Raw genomic sequence first — 24,624 nt, 5'->3', positions numbered from 1 at the left:
AATTGACTTTAATACAGCCCTGTAACATAATTTACATCGCATGTGCTTTCGATCTCCCACGCTAAAGGTATCGTGTCAATTTAAGCCGGCGTTCTACATACGATCCCTAAAATGGAACTTTGGTTTACATAGTAATTATTTCGCTCGTCATGATATCATTCGGTGTGACACTCGCCTTTTTATTATTGACTAGCTGTCCTATTGCCCGGAGTTATTAATGTTTTGGAGTACATTTTAAGGTGAACTCTTGTAAACTGGGTGTAATATTGTAAGATGGAATTAAATCTTTGTTAAGAAATAAAAATAAGTTGTACCTTTAATTTGGGCTTAAAACTAGCCTCTCTCGCAATGTTGGCTTTAAAAGATGTCATCTGGAATGCTTAAAAGTATTCAAAAAATTGTTCCCGGCTTTGTCCATAACAGTAATAATCATAATCCCTTTAAAGATTCTGGTAGTTCTGGAAACACGGCAAGACGCATCTTTTCCTCATGCATAACACATTTTCGGAATTTCTCCTTTCCTCTTCAAGGCATGACAGACGTTGCATTGCGTCGTCAGTCTACCCTTTGAAACAATGTCATGCCTAGCACCCACTCCAATATAGGTCATATTTTACACTTTAGTAAAAAAATTGAGTTCAGCTCCATACTTTCCCCTTTTCAATTTGGTGCAGAACTCTAGAATTTTAAGATGGCTGCTGGAATTTTAGCACTTTGACTATATATAAATATATATTTTTAAATATTTAATAATATAATTATTAAGTTCTGCAAGTATTTTTTGTTTTTGTTATTGTTACAGCTGTTTCGGCTTTCAAGATCTTTTTCAAACTGTGGTTTTAACCACAAATTATTTATTTATTCCCCGCTTCTAAGTATTTTCACAAAACCTAAACAATATAACACATTTAAATAAATTAATAGCAACCACACCATTATTAAACAATTAAGAAAACATTAATGTGGGGAAAACAGACTTCAAAATATCCCCACAGAATATGATATCCATTGTTACAATTATTTTATTAGTAAATCGGTTTAACCGGTAATAAATCATTTTAAATTAGGAATCATATAAATAAGTCGTCTAAACGTGGTTAAAACCACAGTTTGAAAATGGCTTTGAAAGCCGAAACAGCTGTAACAATAACAAAAACCAAAAAATACTTGCAGAACTTAATAATTATATTATCAAATTTGATTTGAATTAAACACAAAAACAATAAATAAATACTTTGACTTTAGATTCGAGTCCAGCTCCCCCCTAACTTTCCCCATTTAAATTTCAATTTGGAACTAAATGGATGCAGAACTCTATAAATTCAAGATGGCCGCGGAAATTGTGCATTTTTTACATTGGCTCCACATAGGAGGCCTTGAGGAAAAAAATCCCTCAAGGCCAAAGTCATCTTTTAGATGCTGTGTGGTGGGTCTATTTAGGAAAAGGAAGGAGAGAAAGTTCTGAGAAGGAAAAAGGTATTATGGGTGGGCAAGAATCTGCGGTCCATGTGTCCAGGAGTGGCAGACGTATGAATCCATCCCTGTCACTGCGGTGCAAGGCGATGGGTCGAGATAGAGTCCGGCTGGATTGGCAAAGGAATCTAATTCAGTTGCCCCCTAACCTCCAACTCTAGAATGTATACAACACGTTTGAAACATACATACATCCAGATTTATATACACGATTGAGACGTTTATCTCTGTGAGGTCACCGCACGCGAGCGACTCATCTTCGTCGTGTGTGACGTGTGTTGTGCCCGTGGCGCGTAGAGAGTGGCAGCTCGGCAGCTGTCAGTTGTCAGTCTTGGCTTCGAGATCGGAGTGTATTAGTAAAACCAACGCTCCGATACGCTGACGCACTGACACCTCAACGGACTAGGGGGAATTTCCCCGGGAACGGACTACGAAATGGGATGAAAACGGGGTAGGTACCCACCTATTTACATTCCTCACTGGAGCGGGACAAAGGCGGGTCAGAAACGGAATCACCATGTATGGCCAATAAGCCCGCCGAGAAAACTAATTACGTGAACTTCCAAACGTTTGGACGTAAACCCGCTTCACACGGTTTTTTTAAAATTATTTTACAGCAAAAACACGAAAGCTAAATTGCTCACAAAAGCTTCTCATCGTTTCTGTTTAAATTGAACCGATATCGTTAATCAAATTGACTTGGAGTGGTGCTATGAAAGCGTGTAAATATTTTTCAATAATTTTGAGAGACTATTAATTATTATTTTTGTTATTTGTTTTTGGGGTGTTATGCCGTGTTGCGCTAACTCCTTCTTTAGCCAACGTTTCGGACAGCATTGCAGTGTCCATCATCAGGGCAGATGTGTTATTGCCCTGATGATGGACACTGCAATGCTGTCCGAAACGTTGGCTAAAGAAGGAGTTAGCGCAACACGGCATAACACCCCAAAAACAAATAACAAAAATACTTTTGGCCGTGAAAATCTTAAATCATATTAATTATTATGTTGAAATTACTTATATAACGTGTTTTTGGAATATAACATTATTTTTTGTAAGAACCGATAGGCTTATAAAATACCTAGGTACTTTTTGTAAGAACCGATAGGCTTATAAAATACCTAGGTACTTTTTGTAAGAACCGATAGGCTTATAAAATACCTAGGTACTTTTTGTAAGAACCGATAGGCTTATCAAATACCTACTTTTTGTAAGAATCGATAGGCTTCTCAAATACCTCCTTCTTGTAAGAACCGATAGGCTTATCAAATACCTACTTTTTGTAAGAACCGATAGGCTTATTAAATACCTACTTTTTGAAAGAGGTGGTACTTTAAATATTAGGAAATTTTAGATTTTGGATTTTATACTCCTCACTTACTGAAACCTTTAAGAAACACAAATACCATCTGAATATTCACGCTGTATTCGAAGCAAACGGATTACGTTCTTATTGCTGTGGTGTTGAACAACACTTCACTCGGTTAATGTTTACTTTGTGGTTGCCTACTACCACCCATCAAGTAACTGAATCGATCAATTTTGCTTCAATAGAAAATTTATATATAAACATCGTAACCTGATCCTGTAACCCAGACCTACGTTGGGGGAAGCCGAGATCCTTCAACGATATTTTTTATTTGTAATCTTGGCTGTTAATTTTCATCCTTGACCAAAAATACCACTCCTTTTTAAAGGGCGGAGTATATATGTAGTAGTAAGGTTGTTTAAATATTTCCTCCGCAGAGATAATTGTTTACTTGCGTGAATAGTGCCGTTTTTTCTGACGTAACTTATTTAACCAGATGACGTAAATACAATAAACATGGAACCAAAGCCATTACAGTCCCTCTACATGGCCAATACAAACAAACTAGAAGTTTTAAAAATTATATCAAAACTAAAAACTAATGCATCTCCAGGGGTCGATGGTATGACAACTAACTTACTCGGTTTCTGTAAAGAAAAATTAGCGGATCATCTTGTTATTCTCATTAATCAATCATTAGCGGGTGGACTTTTTCCGGATCAATTAAAGCTAGCAAAAATCGTTCCAATTCACAAAGAAGACTGCAAAAAAAATCCATCTAATTATCGTCCAATATCAATACTCCCAGTCTTTTCCAAAGTATTTGAACATGTAATCAAAAATAGACTAAAAAAATATCTCACAACTAATAATATTCTCACGCCTCAACAATATGGGTTCAGAAAATTCTCCAACACGAAATGTGCTGCCTTTGATTTTATACTAACTCTTCAAAAACACTTAGATCAAGGAAAATATGCAGCGGGCATTTTCATAGACCTCAAAAAAGCGTTCGATACGGTTGATCATAAGATTCTGTTAGAAAAGCTTGAATATCTGGGCATCGTGGGCAAAAATCTAAAACTTTTATCTAGTTATCTTACGGGTAGGTGCTCTTCGGTTGTTATTGGAAAAGAATCAAGTGATCATAGGAATATAACATGTGGTGTACCACAGGGCTCAATTCTCGGGCCTTTATTATTCTTAATTTATATAAATGATATTGCAAAATGGGGGCTGAAAGGTACCCTTCAACTTTATGCTGATGACACAATATTATTCTATCATAATACTAATTTAAACGAAATGGAAAAAGACATGGAAAGGGATTTGGGTCATCTAGCCGAGTGGTTGATAATCAATAAACTTAGCCTTAACATTAAAAAGACTCACTATGTGCTATTCGGGAATAGGAAAGGACAACGCCTAAACATTTCCCTGGGAATAAACAAACTGGAACAAACAGATGTCGCGAAGTATCTAGGACTTTTAATTGACTCACGGCTTACATGGAAAAACCATTTTGACCATGTTAAATCAAAGATTGCTCCGGTGACCGGTGTAATGTACAGACTACGTAGATTGCTTCCCACAGCCATACTGCGATCATTGTACTATGCTATGATTCACTCCCACTTGGCATATCTTTCGAGTATCTGGGGCTTTGCTACCAAAAAAATGATATCGGAGGTGCAAATAATCCGAAATAGAGCCATGCGTAACATTTTTGGCTTGCCTTGGGATATACCTGTTAAAGATATTTACCGTCACGCACTTGTTTTGCCATTTAAGATGGTTCCTAGCTTTGAGATAACAAACACCATTTTAAATATTATTCAGTGTAACACCCACACAAATATAAAACTGAACTATAACAACGATGTTCACCAATATAATACACGACAACACAACAAACTACATATATCAAAAATACACTCAACAAAGTTCGGACTGAAATCATTAGAATATATTGCCTACAATAACTATAACAAATTGCCTGAAGAATTAAGACAGGTATACCTCTAACAAATCTCGAAACGATATATTGAAATCCTATTTTTTCAAATGTTATTTGGAAAACGAGTCATAAGTTGGTACAAACTCTGTTCTGATAGCCGTCCTAATTATCTCCAAATACCAAACTTTGTACATCCAGAGATGATGAGCTTTTTTAATCTTCTCATGTATTTTGAATGTAAAACATCTTGTATTAGGTCTGTTTATTTTTGACCCCGTACTTTTTAATGTATTTTCCTGATTTTGTTTTTTATGCATTTATATAGTCCATCATTGAGGATACTTTTTCAACTTTTTGACACCAACAGTACATAAATCAAATGAGTGGTTATAATAATTCATAAAGTCTTATAAGACAATTTTTTTTGTGACATATCTGTAAAGTGATTCTTCATATGTTGTGTCTGTATGTTGCTTCTGTGAAATGTTTTGTAAATGTTTTCTTCATACATTGTGTCTGCACATTGGGTTGGGTTGGTTATTTTTAATTTTTAATCTAATTTTTTCTGTACAAAACCCTTTTTTTATTTTTTTTTACTCTTCTATTTCAAAACTACCAATTGGCGATCCCTTAATGAGTTTAATAACTCATGGGAATACAACATCGTTAATGTATGTATGTTTAAAAAAAAAAAAAAAAACCTCAATAATATCGGACCCCTGCATTTCACAACATTTTGTAGGGGCCCGTGTATCAAGATATTACGGACATCTATAAAAAACCTTCTTATCTTGTTAATATAATTTTCCTATTAGATACTTGCAAAAGGTCAATTAAAATGTACTTATATACGGATATGTTACTTAGGTAGTAAACAATAATAGATATTTTAAATGTTTTTAATGTGTACTTAAGTTTTTTTAACATTATTTCTGGCTTTCAAACTTAGTTTAAGAAAGCGAAATTTATATGTATATTTCTTTTAACTTAATATATATGTTTTAAGATTGTACAGAAATTCTGTCAAAAAGGTCCAAGTCCACAAAGGTTAGGTTGTAATGCGAATAGAAACGTCACTTTACTTTGAATAAAACTTAAAGAGATGATGATATTTCTCAAACCTATTTTGATCCTGCCCTAACACCATAACACGTACCCCCGACAGCGGCTTCCACCCTCTTGTTCCATCCTTCCCTCTTTACTAAGTACTCTGTCCAGCCTATACGGACTCAATGTATTAAAGTGACTGTTTTCACCAAGATTCGGGTTTCATGACGAGCGGATTTTTCAACCAAAATATTCAAAGCCCCTACGCTTTTGTTCCTTTTTTACGATAATATTTTGCTCCAATTTTTAGCCGTTTATTTTGTGTAAATTTTGTCATATTGTAGACGGACATATGTACGACATGACATATTTTGTATATTATTATACGCTATTCTACATACGGTGCCAAATATTGAATGTATGAAGTACATTAGTACGAATATCTCTGTTTGATGTGCTTTGTGGTACCATTTATTTACTACGCTACATATGAAGGTGTTCAAACCACCCACCCCTATGGTAAAGCACGCAAGTTTCTCACTTACAGCCCCGGTAAGATCCTTCAACTGGTTGAAATGCGGGTTCCATGTTTATTTAAGATATCCTCTCTAATGGTACGAGTACATCTCACTCACTACATACCTCCAGTCCCCGCGAAAGGGAGGATACAGACTGTAATCAATATAACACAGTACCTGACTTGTGTCATTCTTCGTTTTCTATTTGATCCGTGAACAGTTTATGGACCAAAGTGAATCCTGATACAATCGATATTGTATTAAGGCTCATCTCGCGCGTTTTACGTAGTCGACACATTTCGCCATATGCATCATGGATTGGTCTATTTCAGCATATCTTTCGCCTACACTACCAATGCGAATGTTTGGCGAGCGATACGCTGAAATAAGCAACGCTACGAAAATACACGGTGTCCAGAAACTTGTAGTACAAGCGGGAAACTGAGGAATCTACACCACATGGAGAACCCAAGTAAAAATTTTTTTTTTTTGATTTGAGCATTTTCACCAAAAAAAAACTAAAAACTAATATTTTTCGGCTATTTCAGGGTTAAAATTTTTTCGTTTCGACGCCGACGCATCGGTGGGGAATTATTATTAGCATAGGTAGGTACCCATACTCACAATATGTAGCGTGTTCGAATTTCCAATTCAAAAACACAAACACGTCACAAAAATTGTTCAAAATGTTCACCGTTAACTTCCAAGCACACTTGGGTCCGTCTGATGATTGATTCTTGCACTCTTTGAATCAAGTCTGGGTTAATTTTTACTTCGTCGAAGGCATCCATGGTACGTAGTCTTAAAGTATCAACATCAAAACATCAAAAACGCATTATTGTTTTAAAACACACAAGTTTGTTATAAATAAATGGTTAATAAACATCTATAATTCAGAATTCACCGAAAACGCACCATGCTTTTATGTTTAAATTGGTTCCATGATAACTCAACACACTTTTAAAAAGTGATATAAAGTCATTAGAAACGATGAAAAAATAAATTTAACCTAACCCACATAACCCAGTTAATAAAGTTTTTTTCATCACATTCCATGACTTTATATAACTTTTTAAAAATGGGATGAATTATCATTGTGATGATTTATCCGGTTACCATTTAAATTAACGCTAAGAGTTCTTAAAGCAAACTGCCAATTTACAATGACCTGCTGACAATTTCCAAGAAATGGGACATTCCCTTATAATTACAGTACTGTCCAATTTATGCCGAACGCTACGATTATTATTTTTTAATTTAATTTAACGTTCCAAATTTGCAGTCGCGCCGTTTTGAACTAACTTGCAACAAAATTGCTAAAGTTTTTTTTAATTTACTTCTGCTGTCTATTCACACGTTTTTACGCCTTTAATCGAAACAATAACTCAAAACAAGACAACAATACAATTAGTAACCAACTTTTGAGTTCAAATACAGTACAACTTAATTTTATCCTATAACTTATCACTTATACTTAGGCGGCCTTTACACTCCGAGGTTAAATGTACGGCTTATGTAAGTTTTAAATAACTTACTCATGAGTGCATTTAAATACGAGCGCAACTTATGGAAATTAATAGTTTTTCGGAAGTTCAACTTATGGAAGCGCTCACTGAGACCAATACACCTGAAATTTTACTCTCTCCAAGATGACTTCATGTTTATTTATTTATTTATACTGGGTTTTTACAGATGTTCTCACTTACGTGAGAGCCACCCAGTTACAAAAACTCAGTCAAGTTACAACAAGTTACAAGTCAACATGTTGCCCTTAACATTGACAGACTATCTGAAAAGTCGACTAACTAGATTTATACAAGATGGCTTACCGCTAACAGCGTATATTCGCTACTATATCTTAGCCTCCTGCAAATTTTTTGTCGCAAAACAACAACATTTACACAAAAAACTAAATTTTGGTGCGTAAACATAATAATTTCTTCTGCGCAAGGTGTAAAACTTTTGTTGTGTGTTTTTGCGTAGGTATGATTGTTGCAGAGTTAATAAGTTAGTTATTGCGGGCACCAATCGAAATGAGGGATACCTACCAATTTTCGGAAAGCTATTTCACCACTTGAAAAATAAATGTGACGCCGATATTGGTTGGGAACTTTAAAAGCTGATCCGTCAGTGCGTAAGTGACTAGAATTATTGTCATGAAATAAATTGATGTAATTTTAGATTCTCAGGTCCAAAAGTTTTTTGGGGCAGTATGCTGTGTTGCGCTTTCTCATTCTTTAGCCAACTTTTCGGACAGAATTGTAGTGTTCAACATCAGGGCAGATATGTAGATTGTGGTGACACGTGTCACGATATAAAAATCTTTTGGAAGATAGATTAGCTGTTGAACTTACGAAGTAGGTTAAGAAGTAGTCGTTAAGTAGTAGGTTGGCAGTTTTCCAACAAGGTAACGCACCTTACCACAAATCAAAGTAGGATCTTTATTTTTTCAATTATAGCAATATCACCTGCTTGGATTGCAATTGTTGTCCTTGAAATTCCTGAAATTATTTGGGTAATTTGTAAGGCAACAATTGAAAAAAAACTCGTTGATTCCATTTCCAAATGAGTTAGAAAGAAGTTATTAAAGCCAATGTTGGACATATTTCATATTAGTTAATGTACTTTATACAAATAAATATGTTCACAAACGTTTTTATTACATTAATAAAATAATAAATAATAATAAAAAAATAAATAGTAAACCTTGTTCACGTTAGTTCGAGCACTACTGTATCTGAGAACTTCGTTGATTGGTCGTATTTTTGCAAACTATCGTGCTTCTCTTTTTTTCATATGTTAATAGAACCCAACATAATAGAGAAAGCTATATTTTGCGTGTATGTTAGAGATTCGTATGAATATTAGAAAAACAGCTGTTTTTAACCCTACAGAGAAGAAATATTTTATGATTACACCGGATTAAATGAAGGGTGATTTAAATCCGGGTTTCTTTATTTTTTTCACTTTTAATTAGTTAGGTACTTTGATCTTCAGTAATAATTTATAAGAATTTGATAAAAAAAAATCAACTTCTGACTCGATTTACTCGAAAACGAAATATCAAATAAAAAAAAATATACCACAAAATCGACTCTAAATGTGATCTAGATTCACCAGTTTCCCGCTTGTACTACTAATTTCCGGACACCGTGTATAGCGCGCTTATAGCGTGCTCTGTCACAGGCTTCATGCTTGCGTAATATCTGCCGAGAATCTGGAATAGTCATTATTATTTATATACTCATATAATTCAAATTAAATTATATTTCTCCTCATTCCTTGGGATCTTCATAACCTAGCCTGGTAGTACTTTTATTTCTATTCACGTATTCAATCGCATGTTCTCTGTTTTATGGATTATGTAATTGCCATTCCTTTTTCATGTTTCAACTCAACCTTATGAGGAAATATATGTGAAATTCTTAGCCCTTCCTTACGCGTTTCTTACCCCATTCCGTGTTGTTTTTTTTTTAAATTCTATTCCTATAAATAAATAACACTCCGTTACCATCAATAGACTGCTTCTCGAACTGGAATATCGTGAAAATATGACACGTTTCAAAGAACACTCTTAATTATTTTAAAAAATCAGACAGAGGTGAGTTAGATCAAAACCACCTAGATTAAAAATATAGTATATATACATACTATACAAGTTAAAATGCTGCTTTGATTCAGTGTCTCCCGGCCTTGTCATTCAGGTGGTTTTGGTTAGATAAAAAATCATTGTTAAAAATTAACCGTGTTCCATACATGTATGTACCTTCATCTTTTAACACTAGACAAAAGAAATTGTTCTATAAATTTCATTTCTAGAACCGTAAAAGCTCGGCAATATAAGTTTAACTTCTGGTAACTAGTTTCTTAAATACATTATTTTAAAATGAATTCCTTCTTTCTCTATTTTCGACGTGAAAACGTCTTTCCTGGCGTGGAGATCTCCTCCAAATAAGCAGGGGTGGATTTGTTACAACTCATTTTGAGCTCCAAGTGTCTCCCAAAGATATAAAGGCTGTGAATTTGAAAATGTTCGAGAATTTCCCTATTTTCTTTGAATGTCGCGACAGTACAAACAGAATTACAAAAATGGGAACGAAAGCGTAGAGCACAAAATTTCGAAGAGAATATTACCGAAAACGTACGCTTCCGAGGTCCGCGGCAGACTGCAAACCGCAGCGGCAGACCGCACACTTAATACAAGACATGATCATAATTATTATTATAACATTTAGTATTACGTCTGCGGACCGCAGACTTCTCCTAGCTCTACATTTTTTTATCTGCCATTGTGAATGGTGAAAACTGGTGTCTATTTCCGACAATCATTTAGCGATATAATTTACAAACATTTTGTTGGGTGTCTTTTTTTAATGCGCATTTATACCCTAAGTTTTAACACATTGTTTGGGAATTTCTGTACACATTTCCCGTTAATTTTAGATGACTATCGGGAAACATTTCTTAGCGTCTCGTTGATAAATTGTGTCTGGACATATATGGACGTGAGAGACGTGAACAGCGCATGGGGCATTTATAATTCCTTCCCGGCCATCCCTCCACCTCCAGTAGATTCATTTCCTCGCTGGAGCGCGGGATTTCGCAGACGTCTTTTCGAAATTTGTTATTCTGAGTGCTTAAGTACATGCTCGGGGTTATATTCTAAGATTAGGGATTAGGAAGTAATAAGGTCATTTAGTAACAGAATCACCTCGATGATGTTTTCATCCGTTATGTTCGTTGCATGCAATAATATCCTCGGAGACGTACGATAATATCTAGAAAGGATGATTCTGATGATCTTTAATGCTATTTGATGGTTTCCAGGGAGCATCTACAGAAGAGGGGCGAGAAGATGGCGGAAGCTGTACCGGGTTAATGGACACATCTTCCAAGCCAAGCGCTTTAACAGGGTTAGTATGCCTCCCTTATTATTATCCATTTTATATCTTATGTCATTCCTTTCCGCTCTGTTGTTATCGTGTCATTCACTTTCTTTGTTGTGTTTGTTTGATTAAGGCGTAGAGATAACAAGCTGGAAAACCCCTGCAATAATAATATTTGTCTAGTGCTTAGGTTTAGATTAGCATTGTTTATTTATGTAATATACGATATCATGTCCTTCTACCCTTTGCGGTAATTGTTTTGGTCGTTATCTACGATTTTCTCTAAATATTTTTGTTATGTTGAAATAAATCGCCACAAGCATTTTTCCTTATTAATAGGTACTTCCTACGAATATCTTAGACTAGATTAGAATTGAACTCTTTCGTTTTGTATATTCCGTCCCGTTCTACTGGAATATTATTAACTCGATTGTTAGACATGTTCATAACTAGTCTAGAGCTTTAACCGAAATGTCTGCTGAAATATGTTATTTCGTCTTTTCATCAATCCTTGATGTTGTTTCCGTAAGTTATAGTTTAATATGAGCGTAAGTGAATAAAGAATTTAAAATGTGGTATACTCATGTGTGTTATTGATTCCAGCGCGCATTCTGTGCCTTCTGCCAAGACCGCATCTGGGGCCTGGGCCGGCAAGGATTCAAGTGCATCCAGTGTAAGCTGCTGGTACACAAGAAGTGCCACAAGCTGGTTCAGAAGCCGTGCTCCAGCGAACATGTGGAGCCCATCGTCAAGGAGGAGCCCAACGGGGCTCTGCACACGCCCGTATCGGAGCGGGGCCTGGGCGACCGCAAGGACTTCCCGGAGCCGCCGCCCGACCTCACGGGCGTGTCCGTGTCGGTGGAAGAAGCGGCCAAGGCGGGCAAGGCGGGCGCCGAGGAGCTGCTGGAGCCGGGCACGCAGCGCCAGTACTCGCTCAACGACTTCGAGCTCATTAGAGTCATCGGAAGAGGCAGCTACGCCAAGGTCCTGATGGTCGAATTGAAGAAGACCAGGAGAATCTACGCCATGAAGGTAATCAAGAAGGCTCTCGTGACTGACGATGAAGACATCGACTGGGTGCAGACAGAAAAGCACGTTTTCGAAACGGCCTCCAACCACCCCTTCCTCGTGGGTTTGCACTCCTGCTTCCAGACTCCCAGTAGGCTGTTCTTCGTGATAGAGTTCGTGCGCGGTGGGGACCTCATGTTCCACATGCAACGGCAGCGGCGCCTGCCCGAGGAGCATGCGCGCTTCTATGCGGCTGAGATCAGCTTGGCCCTGAACTTCTTGCACGACAAGGGCATCATTTACAGAGATTTGAAGCTGGACAATGTGCTGTTGGACCACGAAGGTCACATCAAGCTAACAGATTACGGCATGTGCAAGGAGGGGATTCGACCAGGTGACACCACCTCCACGTTCTGTGGCACACCCAACTACATCGCACCCGAGATTCTGCGTGGAGAGGAGTATGGCTTCAGCGTGGACTGGTGGGCGCTGGGAGTCCTGCTGTATGAGATGTTGGCGGGGAGGTCTCCCTTCGATATCGCTGGAGCTTCTGAAAATCCCGATCAAAATACGGAAGATTACCTATTCCAAGTTATCCTGGAAAAGACTATCCGTATTCCTCGCTCCCTGAGTGTGAAGGCAGGATCTGTGCTGAAGGGTTTCCTGAACAAGAACCCTCAGGATCGTCTAGGCTGCCATCGAGAGAGCGCCTTCGTGGATATAGCTGAGCATCCCTTCTTCAAATCCATCGATTGGGAAATGGTAAGTTGTTTTCTTTTATATCTTCTCCTTGCTCCTCTCACCTTATTTATCCATGGGGAAACTTTCAATTATTATGGAACCACATCACTACTGAAGTGAATCCAACACTTTTGCTTTAGAATGGCTTGATCTAACTTATCCAAGTTATTCTTCAAGCAGAGTAAAACTATTACAGATCTGCAATGTAAACCATTTTCCAGCATTCTTTAGTTATAATAACATTAATTTACTTGAAATAAGTGCATATGAGTCTCTGTATCAGTCAACAAAGCATTATACAGGGCACTAGAATAGCAGCTTAACGTGAATTCACTACATATTTATTACTATGTGGACACTTTAATAATATCTCGTATTGAACCATCCAGAAATACACATGTCAACAGAACACTACTTGTATGCAATTTAACACTCCCGGTGTACGGCAGCTATTGATGAAGAAAGTCCGGCCCCCCTTTGTCCCCTGCACCCCCTCTCCCTGCAGCCTCGTCCACTTTCCCGAGGCCCCCGACCCTCCCGGCCCGGCCCCGGCCCCTGCGCTCCCCGGGCCACGAGACCCCGAGCGCCGCCACCTCTGCCTGCTGCAGTGCCTGGACAACTTCGACCGCCAGTTCACTAGCGAGCCCCCCCTCCTGACTCCGAACGATGAGTGAGTGCCGCCGAGTGGGCTCCCCTACCCCCCTCACCCTGCCACACATCACCTCACCCCACCCCGTACCCGCATGAATGGCTTCCACTCGTAGGTAGCTTGCTATGGACAAATGTACGACCTCACCAAGGGTGGAGAAGTGGTGCCCCGGGCCAGTACCTTTCTCCATACGCATCAGATTGTAACATTCTGCGCTTGAAATAACATCCCAAGTATACTACACATGGCATAGTTATAGAAATCTGATCCAGTTCTATATAATAGTTTTTTAGTTTTTTTTTATCTGATCCATAATAATTGTTGATCCATTATCACTTCAGGGAAAGTAATTTGACTATTCAGTAGCTGTTCAGTAAAATTAGTTTTGTCCAGGCGGAGATTAATCCAGTTGACACAATTGCATTCCCTAGCAAAACTCCTTTGGAATGTTCAGTTGCGCATGTCCAAGTAAAATAGTCGGATTTTCAGCTCAATTTTGTTTGTGCTTCTTTTCTTCTTTTATTTCTTGTTTGTAGCTTGAGCAGAAACAAGTCCAGCCGCCGTTTAAGCCCCGGCTGGACTCGGACCGTGACCTCGCCAACTTCCCCCCGGAGTTCACGGATGAACCGGTGCACCTGACGCCTGATGACGAGTGAGTATCTCTACTTCCAAACTTGTCTTGTCTGTGTGTTGTGTGCTGTCTAAACAACCCAACCGACTGTCGACTCCTTGCTCCCCCCAGCCCCCTGCCCCTGCCCCCACCCCCTGACCATGCCCTCCGCCCCTGCCCCATGCCCCCTACTGAGATGTCGGGACGCTTCCAGTCGCATCCAAGATAAGTGTCGCATGAACATTCCCAATCTACTTCATCATCACTTTGGCTGCTTCAAATTGAACTGTACTGTGGTTCTGCCACTGAAAACCCCTTTGTAACCTCTCTGATGTTGCCTTGTTTATGAGAAAGAGAGAAAGGCTACAATGGAGTTATCAGCAGTATGCCTTTATCCAAAGTTACAATAACAGGACAAGTTACCTAACTCCGTCATTTATTGGTTGAAACCACTTAAAATTATATGTATTTAATTACTTCACAAAAACGTCTCAAAAAACATCAGGCACTCCTTCATGGATCTATCAAATTTGCAGTTTGTTAAAAGTTCTTCCAGAAACATGTTTTTATTGCTGTAAGCACAAATAAATTAAATTCAAACTATGTGTTATAAGTGTAAACCTATAAATTAACAAAAGTGGAGTTAGTATGCTTATGCCGCCTATCATTTGAAATTATTCATCATATCATGTACATATTTGGAAAAGCAGTATGTAACACTTTTGAATATTTAAAAATATATATTTCTTGTTATGATTTTTAATTATCTTTGATATTTTATATTTAGTATTTGGTAATCAAACTTTTTCATTTATTGACCTTATTATGCATAATATTTATTTATATTCAAAAGCGCAATTGTATTTATTTGTTTGAATCCTGCATTATAGTTAGTTAAATATGTTGTATTGTTTTTGACTTTCAATTAATCTTTACCAGACCTAGATTTGATTACTTTAATGAATAGTAAATATTTTTTTAAATAATTTCCTGAAAGTATATCACTCAAAAAAATTGAGTTCCTCGATTCTCTATAAATAAGATTTTCTTAACCTTGTTTTTATATTTATGCCAATAATGATCATATCTCAAGTATGTTTATTTCATGCAAAGTTATAATATTTGCGTTCAACCAATTTGATAACTTGGCAAAAAGCTTAAAGTAAAAAATAAAATTAATGTAGCAGAATTATCACTTTATTTAATAAGAGTATAAACTGATTGTGTTGTAAAATGATTCCAGCCGCGTGATAGAGGAGATAGATCAGTCAGAGTTTGAGGGCTTTGAGTACGTGAACCCTCTCCTGATGTCCCTGGAGGATTGCGTGTGACGCCACGCCTGTCTGTTGCATCCCTACAATGATCCCTTCTCACAGGTACAAACAATAAACATTGCTTTTGCGTTTAAATCAAATACACTCAATTTCTCTTATAAGGTTTTCCAAATGACCGGAAACTTCTTATGAGGGAAACCTTGTATGTGGCATCTGTTTTTCTCAATATAATCTTCTTCAAGACCGGCATTAATAAATCCCTACAGCTCCTGCTCGAACCCGCGTCACAATACTGCCCACATAGGTAGCTTTACACTGTACAGAAAGGGGAGCTCTTGTGAGACGTAACATAAAAATTAAATTGAACAAATTGGGCCATATTTAAATTTCATTGACCGAAAACACAACACGTAAGCAAGACACTTCTTAAGTCGGTTTAACTGTATAGGTACTTAATTTAAATAGTCAGACTTTGAGATGTTCAACATATTTTCAATTTCAGTGCTGGCAACTCTGGCATTTATTGAACTTATTTTTGCATTATATTGTGTTCCCTCTCCTCACCTCTCTAGACACAATGTCTGTTCTAGCATGTGTAACTAGACATAGTAAGGTAGAGGTAATAATGACCCGGAAACTGTTTTTCTTTCTTCACGTTACAGTAAAACCCACACATGAGGTTTCCATACAATATGTTTCGATACTTAGGATGTTTTGTTTCTTCAGTTCCTTGAATACTGTAATTCAAACAGTGCCTAAGGATTTCCCATGTAATCAGATATTTCACAAAAGGACTCTTTTCCATCGCCTTGAGAAACGAAGGAAAGAATAAGGAAGTTTGGGAATGGAAACATCTCTATGTTAAGTCTGAAACCATAAATTTTTAATGAATCGCTCAGCCAGTTTTAATTACACATGTAAATGGATGGTATAGTACCATCATTAGTATTCCAAAGATTCTCAGAAAGTCTGTAGTGAAAGCAAAACTCATGAGTTACATTTATGATGATGGAGGTTTAACAATGTGCATGCGTTGTGTCCCCAGGCGTATGGAGTGTACCATCCCGTGGGGCCCCCGTGCGACTCTTCCTCGGAGGCAGACTACGACGACGTGCTGGAGGACTTTGGGTCCCAGCTCCAGTCGCGGCCACCGCATCGCTCCCTCCTGCAGCACATGTTCTGTCTCCCCCTCAACTAACTAACTAACCACTCACATGTACATACAAGCTTCCCTTTCCTCTGCCCCTGCTTCTGTTACTACACCCTTCAATAATATTATACACCCCATGACCCATTCAAATATAATATTCATAAATAATATAATTCAGTTAGAAGAACGCTTCTCAATCTTTTTAGATTGTAGGTTAAATAAAGCTAATTCCTTTGAAGCACATTGTAAGTCGTGACTATCGAATGATAGGAAACATTCCACCTGTAAAGGAATTTCCCCTGAATATGATTTATCCTGCATATTGTTACGAATAGTTTCGCTGTAATCCATTACATATAGACCTTATATAAGAATTGCCAGCTTAGAATATATATTTGATTTGTTATAGTATTCTCGTGCCTAGTAATAATGTTTGAAGTCACTCGACTACCTGTGAACTACATTCCTGTTTGTGTTGAGTTTGCTGATTCACTAAATTATTATTGTATTGTTCTAAAATAAATAAATATTGTTGCGTATTTAAAATAGTATTTGAATGATCACACAGTGATATCTGTTATGAAATAAAATGTTCACATGAACTTCAATGACATTACTGCACCGCTACTTAATCATAATTATATCTCCTAATCAATAAAGTTATCTAGAAGTTGCCAGATTATTTTTTATTCTGTAATTCATTTCTCCGCAGCTATTATGTTTGAAATCAGCCTCGAACCTCATCTAATGTGTAATACTTTTTCTAGCCACCGATGTATACATTTTCTGGTGGATTATAATAGATAGAATGTGAAATTTATCCTTCCATTATGAAACAGTATTGAACATAGAATAATGTGTTACACTTAGATAAGTTATTTGTTCAATTTATCTTGGAGAAAAGTGTGCTAAATCAAAATTCTCTTGATTATATTGTGTACGAAGGCTGTTATTTAATTAGATTTAATCATTTGGCACTCTTCATAACTCTTGAATTGCATTCAATTACAAGCTAATAATATATCAAAATCTTTTTACTTTTAAGATATTACAAATATATAATTGTGTCAGGAAAATAAAACAGTATTGCAATATCTTTTTAGTATATTGCTATTATTCTTTTCCTGTTATGTATCGTTTAGTCTGTAAGAAGATGGTGATGACCTTTTGTAGCATCGCTTTTAGATTTTCGTATTAACTTCACAATGTAATCAATTTCTCTTCCTTGCATTAACACCTCTGATACTTCAGGTAAATATGCCCAGGTTGGGTCTTTTCAAACAACAAATACTTCATTTAGTGTCAAATTCTATTTAAATGTCTACATAGTTTTAAAAATCTGTTAGTATTAATTTGATGAAGATATTTTTAAAATTATTATTTAGAATATTATAATCTTCCACTGTCTATAAGGATGAACTTAGTTTGGTACAAGACTGCATGTGACTGAACGGCTTCTGTTGACTAATCTGTGTACATGTTCTTATTGCACCGCGTGTATTGTTGTCATTGCGGTTATTTGTTTATCCACGAAAGACAAGGAAATGATTGGAGAGTTACATCCCAAGTATCCCAAGAAGTTGTGTATTATACTGAGATTATTGCTATTACTACAAAAGTAATGATTGTATTGTAACGGGGCTTCGGTGATTCCTGGTGCAGAGATAGGATCGATAAGAGAACAAAATAACTTTATATGAAGTTAAGGTAGGCTTTAAATTTGTTTTTTCATCTGATTTACTTTGTATGTGTGTGTAAATAAATATTCCATACAAGAAACCTGTTGGCCAATTATTTTATTTGGACAGAGTCGCAGGCACGGAGCAGTGGTAATCTCATCACCACTTATCCAGGTCCTGACCCAGTTTCATCACATCTCGTGTCAAATTACATGTTTTATATGAAATCCTCAAATAAATGTGATCAGATTAGATTGTGATTAAGAGTGTACTTGAATATTGTGTTGAATGTTTGAGGTAAGAAATCTTACATATTTATAATCAAAACCCATAAAACAAGTGTATCTTAAATATTATATTTCTCAGTGGTGGATAGTAATCATTTGGTTTACTGTTCACAAGAACATATATTTATTGTATTGTTTTATGGTTTGAAATGTTTTGGTTTTTTGTTAATCAAAAATCATAATGTGACTAAAAATTTAGTTCACCCTGTCACAAATGCATTCTGCAATTTTCCAGATTTAATTTCTCAATTTTCTGGCTTGCGTATCATATCATGTCATGTCATAGATTGAACCAATATAACTACATAAAATGAATAATTGGTCAATATGCTAGGATATGAGGAATATGTCGCTAAATGTATGTTTACTACTCCTTGTGATTATTTCACAATAATTGACTTTATTTTATTCTTTCTCGTTTAAGTTATTGCCTAGATTTTATTATAATAATGAATGAGTAGCGACTACTCGGTGCATTGCATGAATGTATTATTTGGTTTTATAGATATTACTTTACCAATCATATTGTCGCGTTAGATTAATCACTTTTTGTGTTGCATATCTTCAACCATTGTGTATTTAATTGCTTTCATAAATAAAATTTTACTTAATCAACCATTATTTCATTGACTTCCCATTTTCAACAAATCCATCCAGTTCCATTCTGATTTTTCATCCAATATGTTTTTGGTACACATTTTATTTAATATGTATTTTGAAGATAAACAAAAAGCTGGACTGAGATGAATGTATCTTGCTTGGAATGAGAAAAATCCATTGAATCAGTGATCAGTGGTAAAAGGCTCCTTTGAAGAGAGAGAGAGTTGAAGGTAACGTTTCTGGCTGAAGTATTTACCATTATACTAATACTGCAAGGGCGTGGGGGTGAGCAATCAAATAGATTCCAATAATAATATTGTTAGCAGTCGAAATTAAATTGTGAACTACAAAAGAGGATTCCTCAAAATTAACTTGTTTAGAGAACTACATAATTATACAAAGGTGACTGGATATTAAAATAATAGTGTTTTATTTTTATTTTAAATGGCCAGTAGAATGAAATGAGAGTGTCTAACGCATCACCAATCAGTGCCATTATCAAGTTGCCTATTATTTGTAAGTTTTACAAACATGAAATTTTCATATCTTTTACATAATTTAAATTCTTGGGTTGAAAGCAAATCCTATTTTGAACTACGTAACGCCTCATCCTTTTTTCAATTATTTATTAAGAATAGCATTAAGGTACTATATAACTCCCTTTACTAACAATTATTATCATGGCCATGTCATGAATATGTTTAAAATCTACTGTAATTGAGCAATATTTACTAAACAATAGAAATTGATTAAGAAAAAGAATGCCAAATTATAAATATAATAACAGTTTTCTGTCATTTTTATTTGTTTTTTAAGCCCTAAAGGGAATAATCAGAATACAATAATATGTATTGATTTTAGAAACAGTTGAAATCAATTATCTACAATATTTAGAGGAGTCAATCCAACTTGCACTTTGTCATTAAAGTACATATTTATGTCGGTATGTACTTTGTAAAAGGTATTGAACTTATTATTGTAATCACAAATGCTTGAATAAACAACAATTTGTTGTTAAACCTCTTGTTTCTTTCCCCCTGCAGATGTGTGAGGGTGATACCATTAGAGTACCCATTGTTAACTAATCGTCCATATGAATCCAATCACATTGCAGCACAAGCAACGATAAATAAACAGCAAGGAACTTCAACTTACTTCTTCCGCCATCTTCATATTAGTAATAATAAAAATACTAGGTACCTAGTTTTATAATTATTAAAATATAATTTTTTCGGAACAGAATTTGTTCGTCACTCTAATAAAATAAACTAGCAGAACTTAATTATTAGAAACAAGCAGATAAAATCTGCCTTTGATTGCAAAGGCGCTTATCGGATCCCTGTTGAATATGTCTCTGCAATGTAAGTACATAACTTCAAAGTTGTGAGGATTACAAGAAGTTAGGAATGTTAGGTGTTATCAGCGTCTTTGCGATTCGGAGCCCGGAGCGGCCTGCTCCAATTTCGCCCGCTCAGGGCCAGCTCTGCTTGTACAGAAAATTCTGAAATTACATCGAAATAAAATAATACTTAGAAATTATTAATTTTTAATAGCTCTTGGAATATTTGTCTTAGGAATAATAATAATATATGATTTGTATAGTGCCATTTTTGTGCATCTGTATGATACATTTCTACAATTATCTATTTTATTACTAACTATAGACTAGTCAAACTATTAACAGATTTTATCCACCGGTTCGTCGATCACCAATACAAAGCCATACATATGTACATACAATGTATTTGATTGATGAACATAATGCTAGAAAGTACATATGTTATTATTATTATATATTTACATTACTTACCTGGTTTGAGATTAACACTGTTTATTGTTTATTAGAGAAATCCAGGCACAGTTCAAACGCACAGGACATAATTAGAAAATTGTACTTTCCAGTATTTATTTTGTTAATATATATTTATGTTCTTTAATGAGCGTGTTTAGGAAAGGAAAAGCAAACTTTATGCTGGGCGTTACAAGAGTACAAGGTTTTCATCAGAATTCATCTTCCTAAATGTGATCCATCCCTCGGTATAAGACAGATTTCGAATAATATAAATCCAATAAGAAAAGTGTGATTACGATGTATTATAGGCACTGCAAGAATGCTACTCTCAGGCACTTAATTTAATTTAATATGAGAGATTTTTTTTTTTTAACATTATTTCTGGCTTTCACCCTTCAAGGGTGTTCTTGGCCATCATTTAAAATTATTGAGAAATGAAAGGTGAATTTAAATATTAATTTTATTTAAATGGGCAAATTTCAAAATTATAATGAAAATTGGAGTCGAGTTCAGACTTAGAAGAGATGAGATGTTGAATGGGGGGGAGGCAATTTTAGATAAGGCTTGATAGAAGAGAGGATATTTGTTTAGAGAGGGACAACCAAAAAATATGTGATCTAAAGTTCCCACTTCTAGACCACAGAATGCACAATCTGGGGAGTCAACGACGTGAATTTTAAAAAGGTGGGAAGGAACAATATAAGCGCCCTTCGTGGCAGCAGGACGCATACTAACGCGTCCTCAAACTGCTTTGTGGTTTTTTTTAGTATTTTCAAGGGAAATGAGGCAAAATCCCTTTAATTATCCTTTCCCTTATTTTTAAAATCAATCAAACTACATTTTAACTTGAATAGAAATAAACTTAACAACCAGTTATTAGAACTTTATAATATGTGATTTGAGTGCAGTGTTTTAAAAGTGAATATTCGGAAATTTTGCTCAAAAATATTCGATATTCGAAACGAACGTCGATCGGTAAATGCACCCCAGATGTTTTCAACGTAATTCTCGGAAGCTCTGAAAGCAAGTGTTTTGCTAAGCCCAGGGTAATTTATTATCCCGACCGTCGCTTTTTATTGCAGGCAGAATGCACCACTTCAACAATCCCAGGAACAGGATTACATGGAGATGACTTGCCGAAAGTCATAGCAGTGCTGCCATGGTCTCTTATCTATGTGTGGTGTCAGCGCTTTATTAGCAGCAAACACACACCTGGACAGATGACGAACCTCGTGCTGGCACTGTTGGTGGATGCGGTGGACTCTCTCGCTGCAGCAGCTTATCCAGTTTCTTCACCATCCTTGCTGCAGAGTCTCCATTTTTTATCTTCGTCGAACGTCACAGCGGTGCTGCTAAAGTCTGGTATCTGTGAGAGGATATTGTGTCAGCACTTTGTTAGCAGCAGACACATACCTGGTCGGATGACGAACCTCATGCTGGCACTGTCGGTGGACTCTTTCACTGCACCAGCTGAACCAGTTTCCTCACCACCTAGGATTCTTGCTGCAGAGTCTCCATCTTCTATCTTTGTGTCACCTGTTCCTGTACTTCATTTTACTTAACTTAAGTTTATTTTTTTAATATTTATATTTTTTGTAATACCCGCATCAACTGTAAAGCGCCCCTCTCAGAAAAGCGGCGCTATACAAATTGTCCATTAAATAAATAAATAAACAGAACAATGTCCGATCCTCATTCGAATGAGTGAAGAAATTTATGTTTTGGAAAAATGGGGGAATTGCTTAAAGGGAACTGAGAGAGTCAGAGAGAATGAGGGAATGTTCAAAATTATTTTTGATTATATATTTGAGAGATTCTATTATTGCAATGCACTCGGCTGAAAATATTGAAAATTGATTTGAAATTGAATGAAATATTCTGTCATTAGAATTATTGTGGTAAACGTTAATACCATAGACATATGAATATTAGTAGACCTGAGCTAAGTGATTAAAAGCGTATTATCCCCACTCCCCATACCGGTTCCATTGGAGCCGGCTGTGCTCGCGTATGGCCTCAAGTGAAATTTGAAAACGTGACGTCATCATTCTTGTGCGAACTATGGTCGAGGCATCATCGGTTCATTTTACGAAATAACACGGCAAAATGTTGACTTGTACTATGAAAACTTGTAAAAATAGATGTGAAAAAGAGAATAAACCCAATTGTCGTATTACATTCCATATATAAGCATTATTTTAATTTATTTTAAGCATATTCACATCGTATAATATGAATCAGTTGTTACTATCACATCGAGAAACGTCTGGACGCGAAACACAAAGCTGTTTGGTTGCTGGGAAGTAAATTATGAACATTTATAAAAGTGTCTTAACTAAATACTTAACGAAATATTCGACTCTGAAAATGGAACCGAATTTTTTTGCCGAATTTGGACTTCGCAAATTTGTTCATAACGTGGCGAGTAATTTGCGCTCCCATGTAAAAATGTCTATTCATTCAAAAGCAGATTTTACTTTTAAGAAGTAAATGGTGATATTATAATGCGAGATGCCTATTTACTGTCAGATTGATTTATTGACGAATCACAGTCAGCTTCACTCCCTTCGTTCTTCAACAGTTGATTTTACCCCTCGCCATTATCTTCTCGTCTATTAATTCCTATGTCTGTGGTTAATACCTATACCACAGTTAGGAGAGTCGGGAGATTTGGATCCATCAGTAAATAAAAGAGAAAAGTTGGGCCATTTAGATGAAATAATGTCATTGAACATATTATTGACAGTACGGGCCGGGAGATTGGAATGAGTTTTAAGGATTCCGATCCCTTCTAATATTGTTGGGGGTAGGGCGACGTGACTATATTTTAATTTGTACAGATGGCAGAAAGAGGTTTAGTTGAAGCTCTGATTGTAGATGAATGGGTTGAGTCAATGAACAACGAGACGCTGGGGATAACCTAACCTGCATTTAGAATTTGAACATTTAAGAACAAATTTGTCAGCAAATAGTTGACTCCTCAAATAAAGAGGAGGATCAGAACATTCTACTTGAAGGGAATTGATGGGTGACGATTGCATCGCTCCAGTTATTATTCGCAAAGATTTAGATTGAATTTTGTCTGATTTATCAAGTACATTTTTTGAGGCAGTACTAAAAAGTGGGCAGGCATAGTCGAGATGGCTTCGAATAAGTGCGTTGTAAAGCAACTTAATGCAAATAGACTGGTTATTTGTGCAGCAGCAATTTTCTCTAGGATTTGTGAAATGTAATTTGTTAGTTATCGGTGTCTAGTTGTGACTTTTCAGTATTCGTGTAATTACAGCTAACTTGAGTGGTTTCAGGAAAGTCACCCGTGCTGAGTGATGTTTTAAAAATGTGAACTTGAAATGGAGCTAAAATAATGGAATATTGTTTTAATAACGATATCTGACAAGACTGCACTGCCTATTAGGAATTGCTTGAAATTATTTTTTTTACTTCTTCCAGCGTTGTGGGTTTGAAGACAAAATTCCTTTAGAATTAACAGTGAATATTAGCAGAGGGACGTGGGATGTGGAGGCCACGAATGGATTTAATTTTGCCTGAAAAAAATTTAAGAAAGCATCCGGGGTAATTATTAATTAATTATCTATTTTCGTTGGAACAGTGACTTTGGAAATTAGTCTTTATTGAGTAATGCT

General features: G+C 36.2%; 1 protein-coding gene across 2 annotated transcripts in view; it reads left to right on the top strand.

The window, feature by feature from the left end:
* The window catches only part of aPKC (protein kinase C iota type), a 207,005-nt gene extending 187,802 nt beyond the window's left edge, over positions 1 to 19,203 (top strand). For both annotated transcript variants that reach the window (XM_089632196.1, XM_089632190.1), the window contains 5 exons: positions 11,132 to 11,217; positions 11,794 to 12,960; positions 14,125 to 14,240; positions 15,442 to 15,574; positions 16,518 to 19,203. In XM_089632196.1, coding sequence (XP_089488322.1) covers positions 11,132 to 11,217; positions 11,794 to 12,960; positions 14,125 to 14,240; positions 15,442 to 15,529 — 1,457 coding nt within the window. In that variant the 3' untranslated portion in view covers positions 15,530 to 15,574; positions 16,518 to 19,203. The remainder of the gene's footprint in view (positions 1 to 11,131; positions 11,218 to 11,793; positions 12,961 to 14,124; positions 14,241 to 15,441; positions 15,575 to 16,517) is intronic.
* The last annotated feature ends 5,421 nt before the right edge of the window (positions 19,204 to 24,624 follow it).

This window comes from Hesperophylax consimilis, chromosome 1 (genome assembly GCF_061612785.1).
Source record: "Hesperophylax consimilis isolate HC1 chromosome 1, BYU_Hcon_1.0, whole genome shotgun sequence".
Classification (NCBI taxonomy): Eukaryota; Metazoa; Arthropoda; class Insecta; order Trichoptera; family Limnephilidae; genus Hesperophylax; species Hesperophylax consimilis.
Note: the sequence above shows the minus strand (reverse complement) of the source record. Positions and strands in the feature narration are given on the sequence as shown.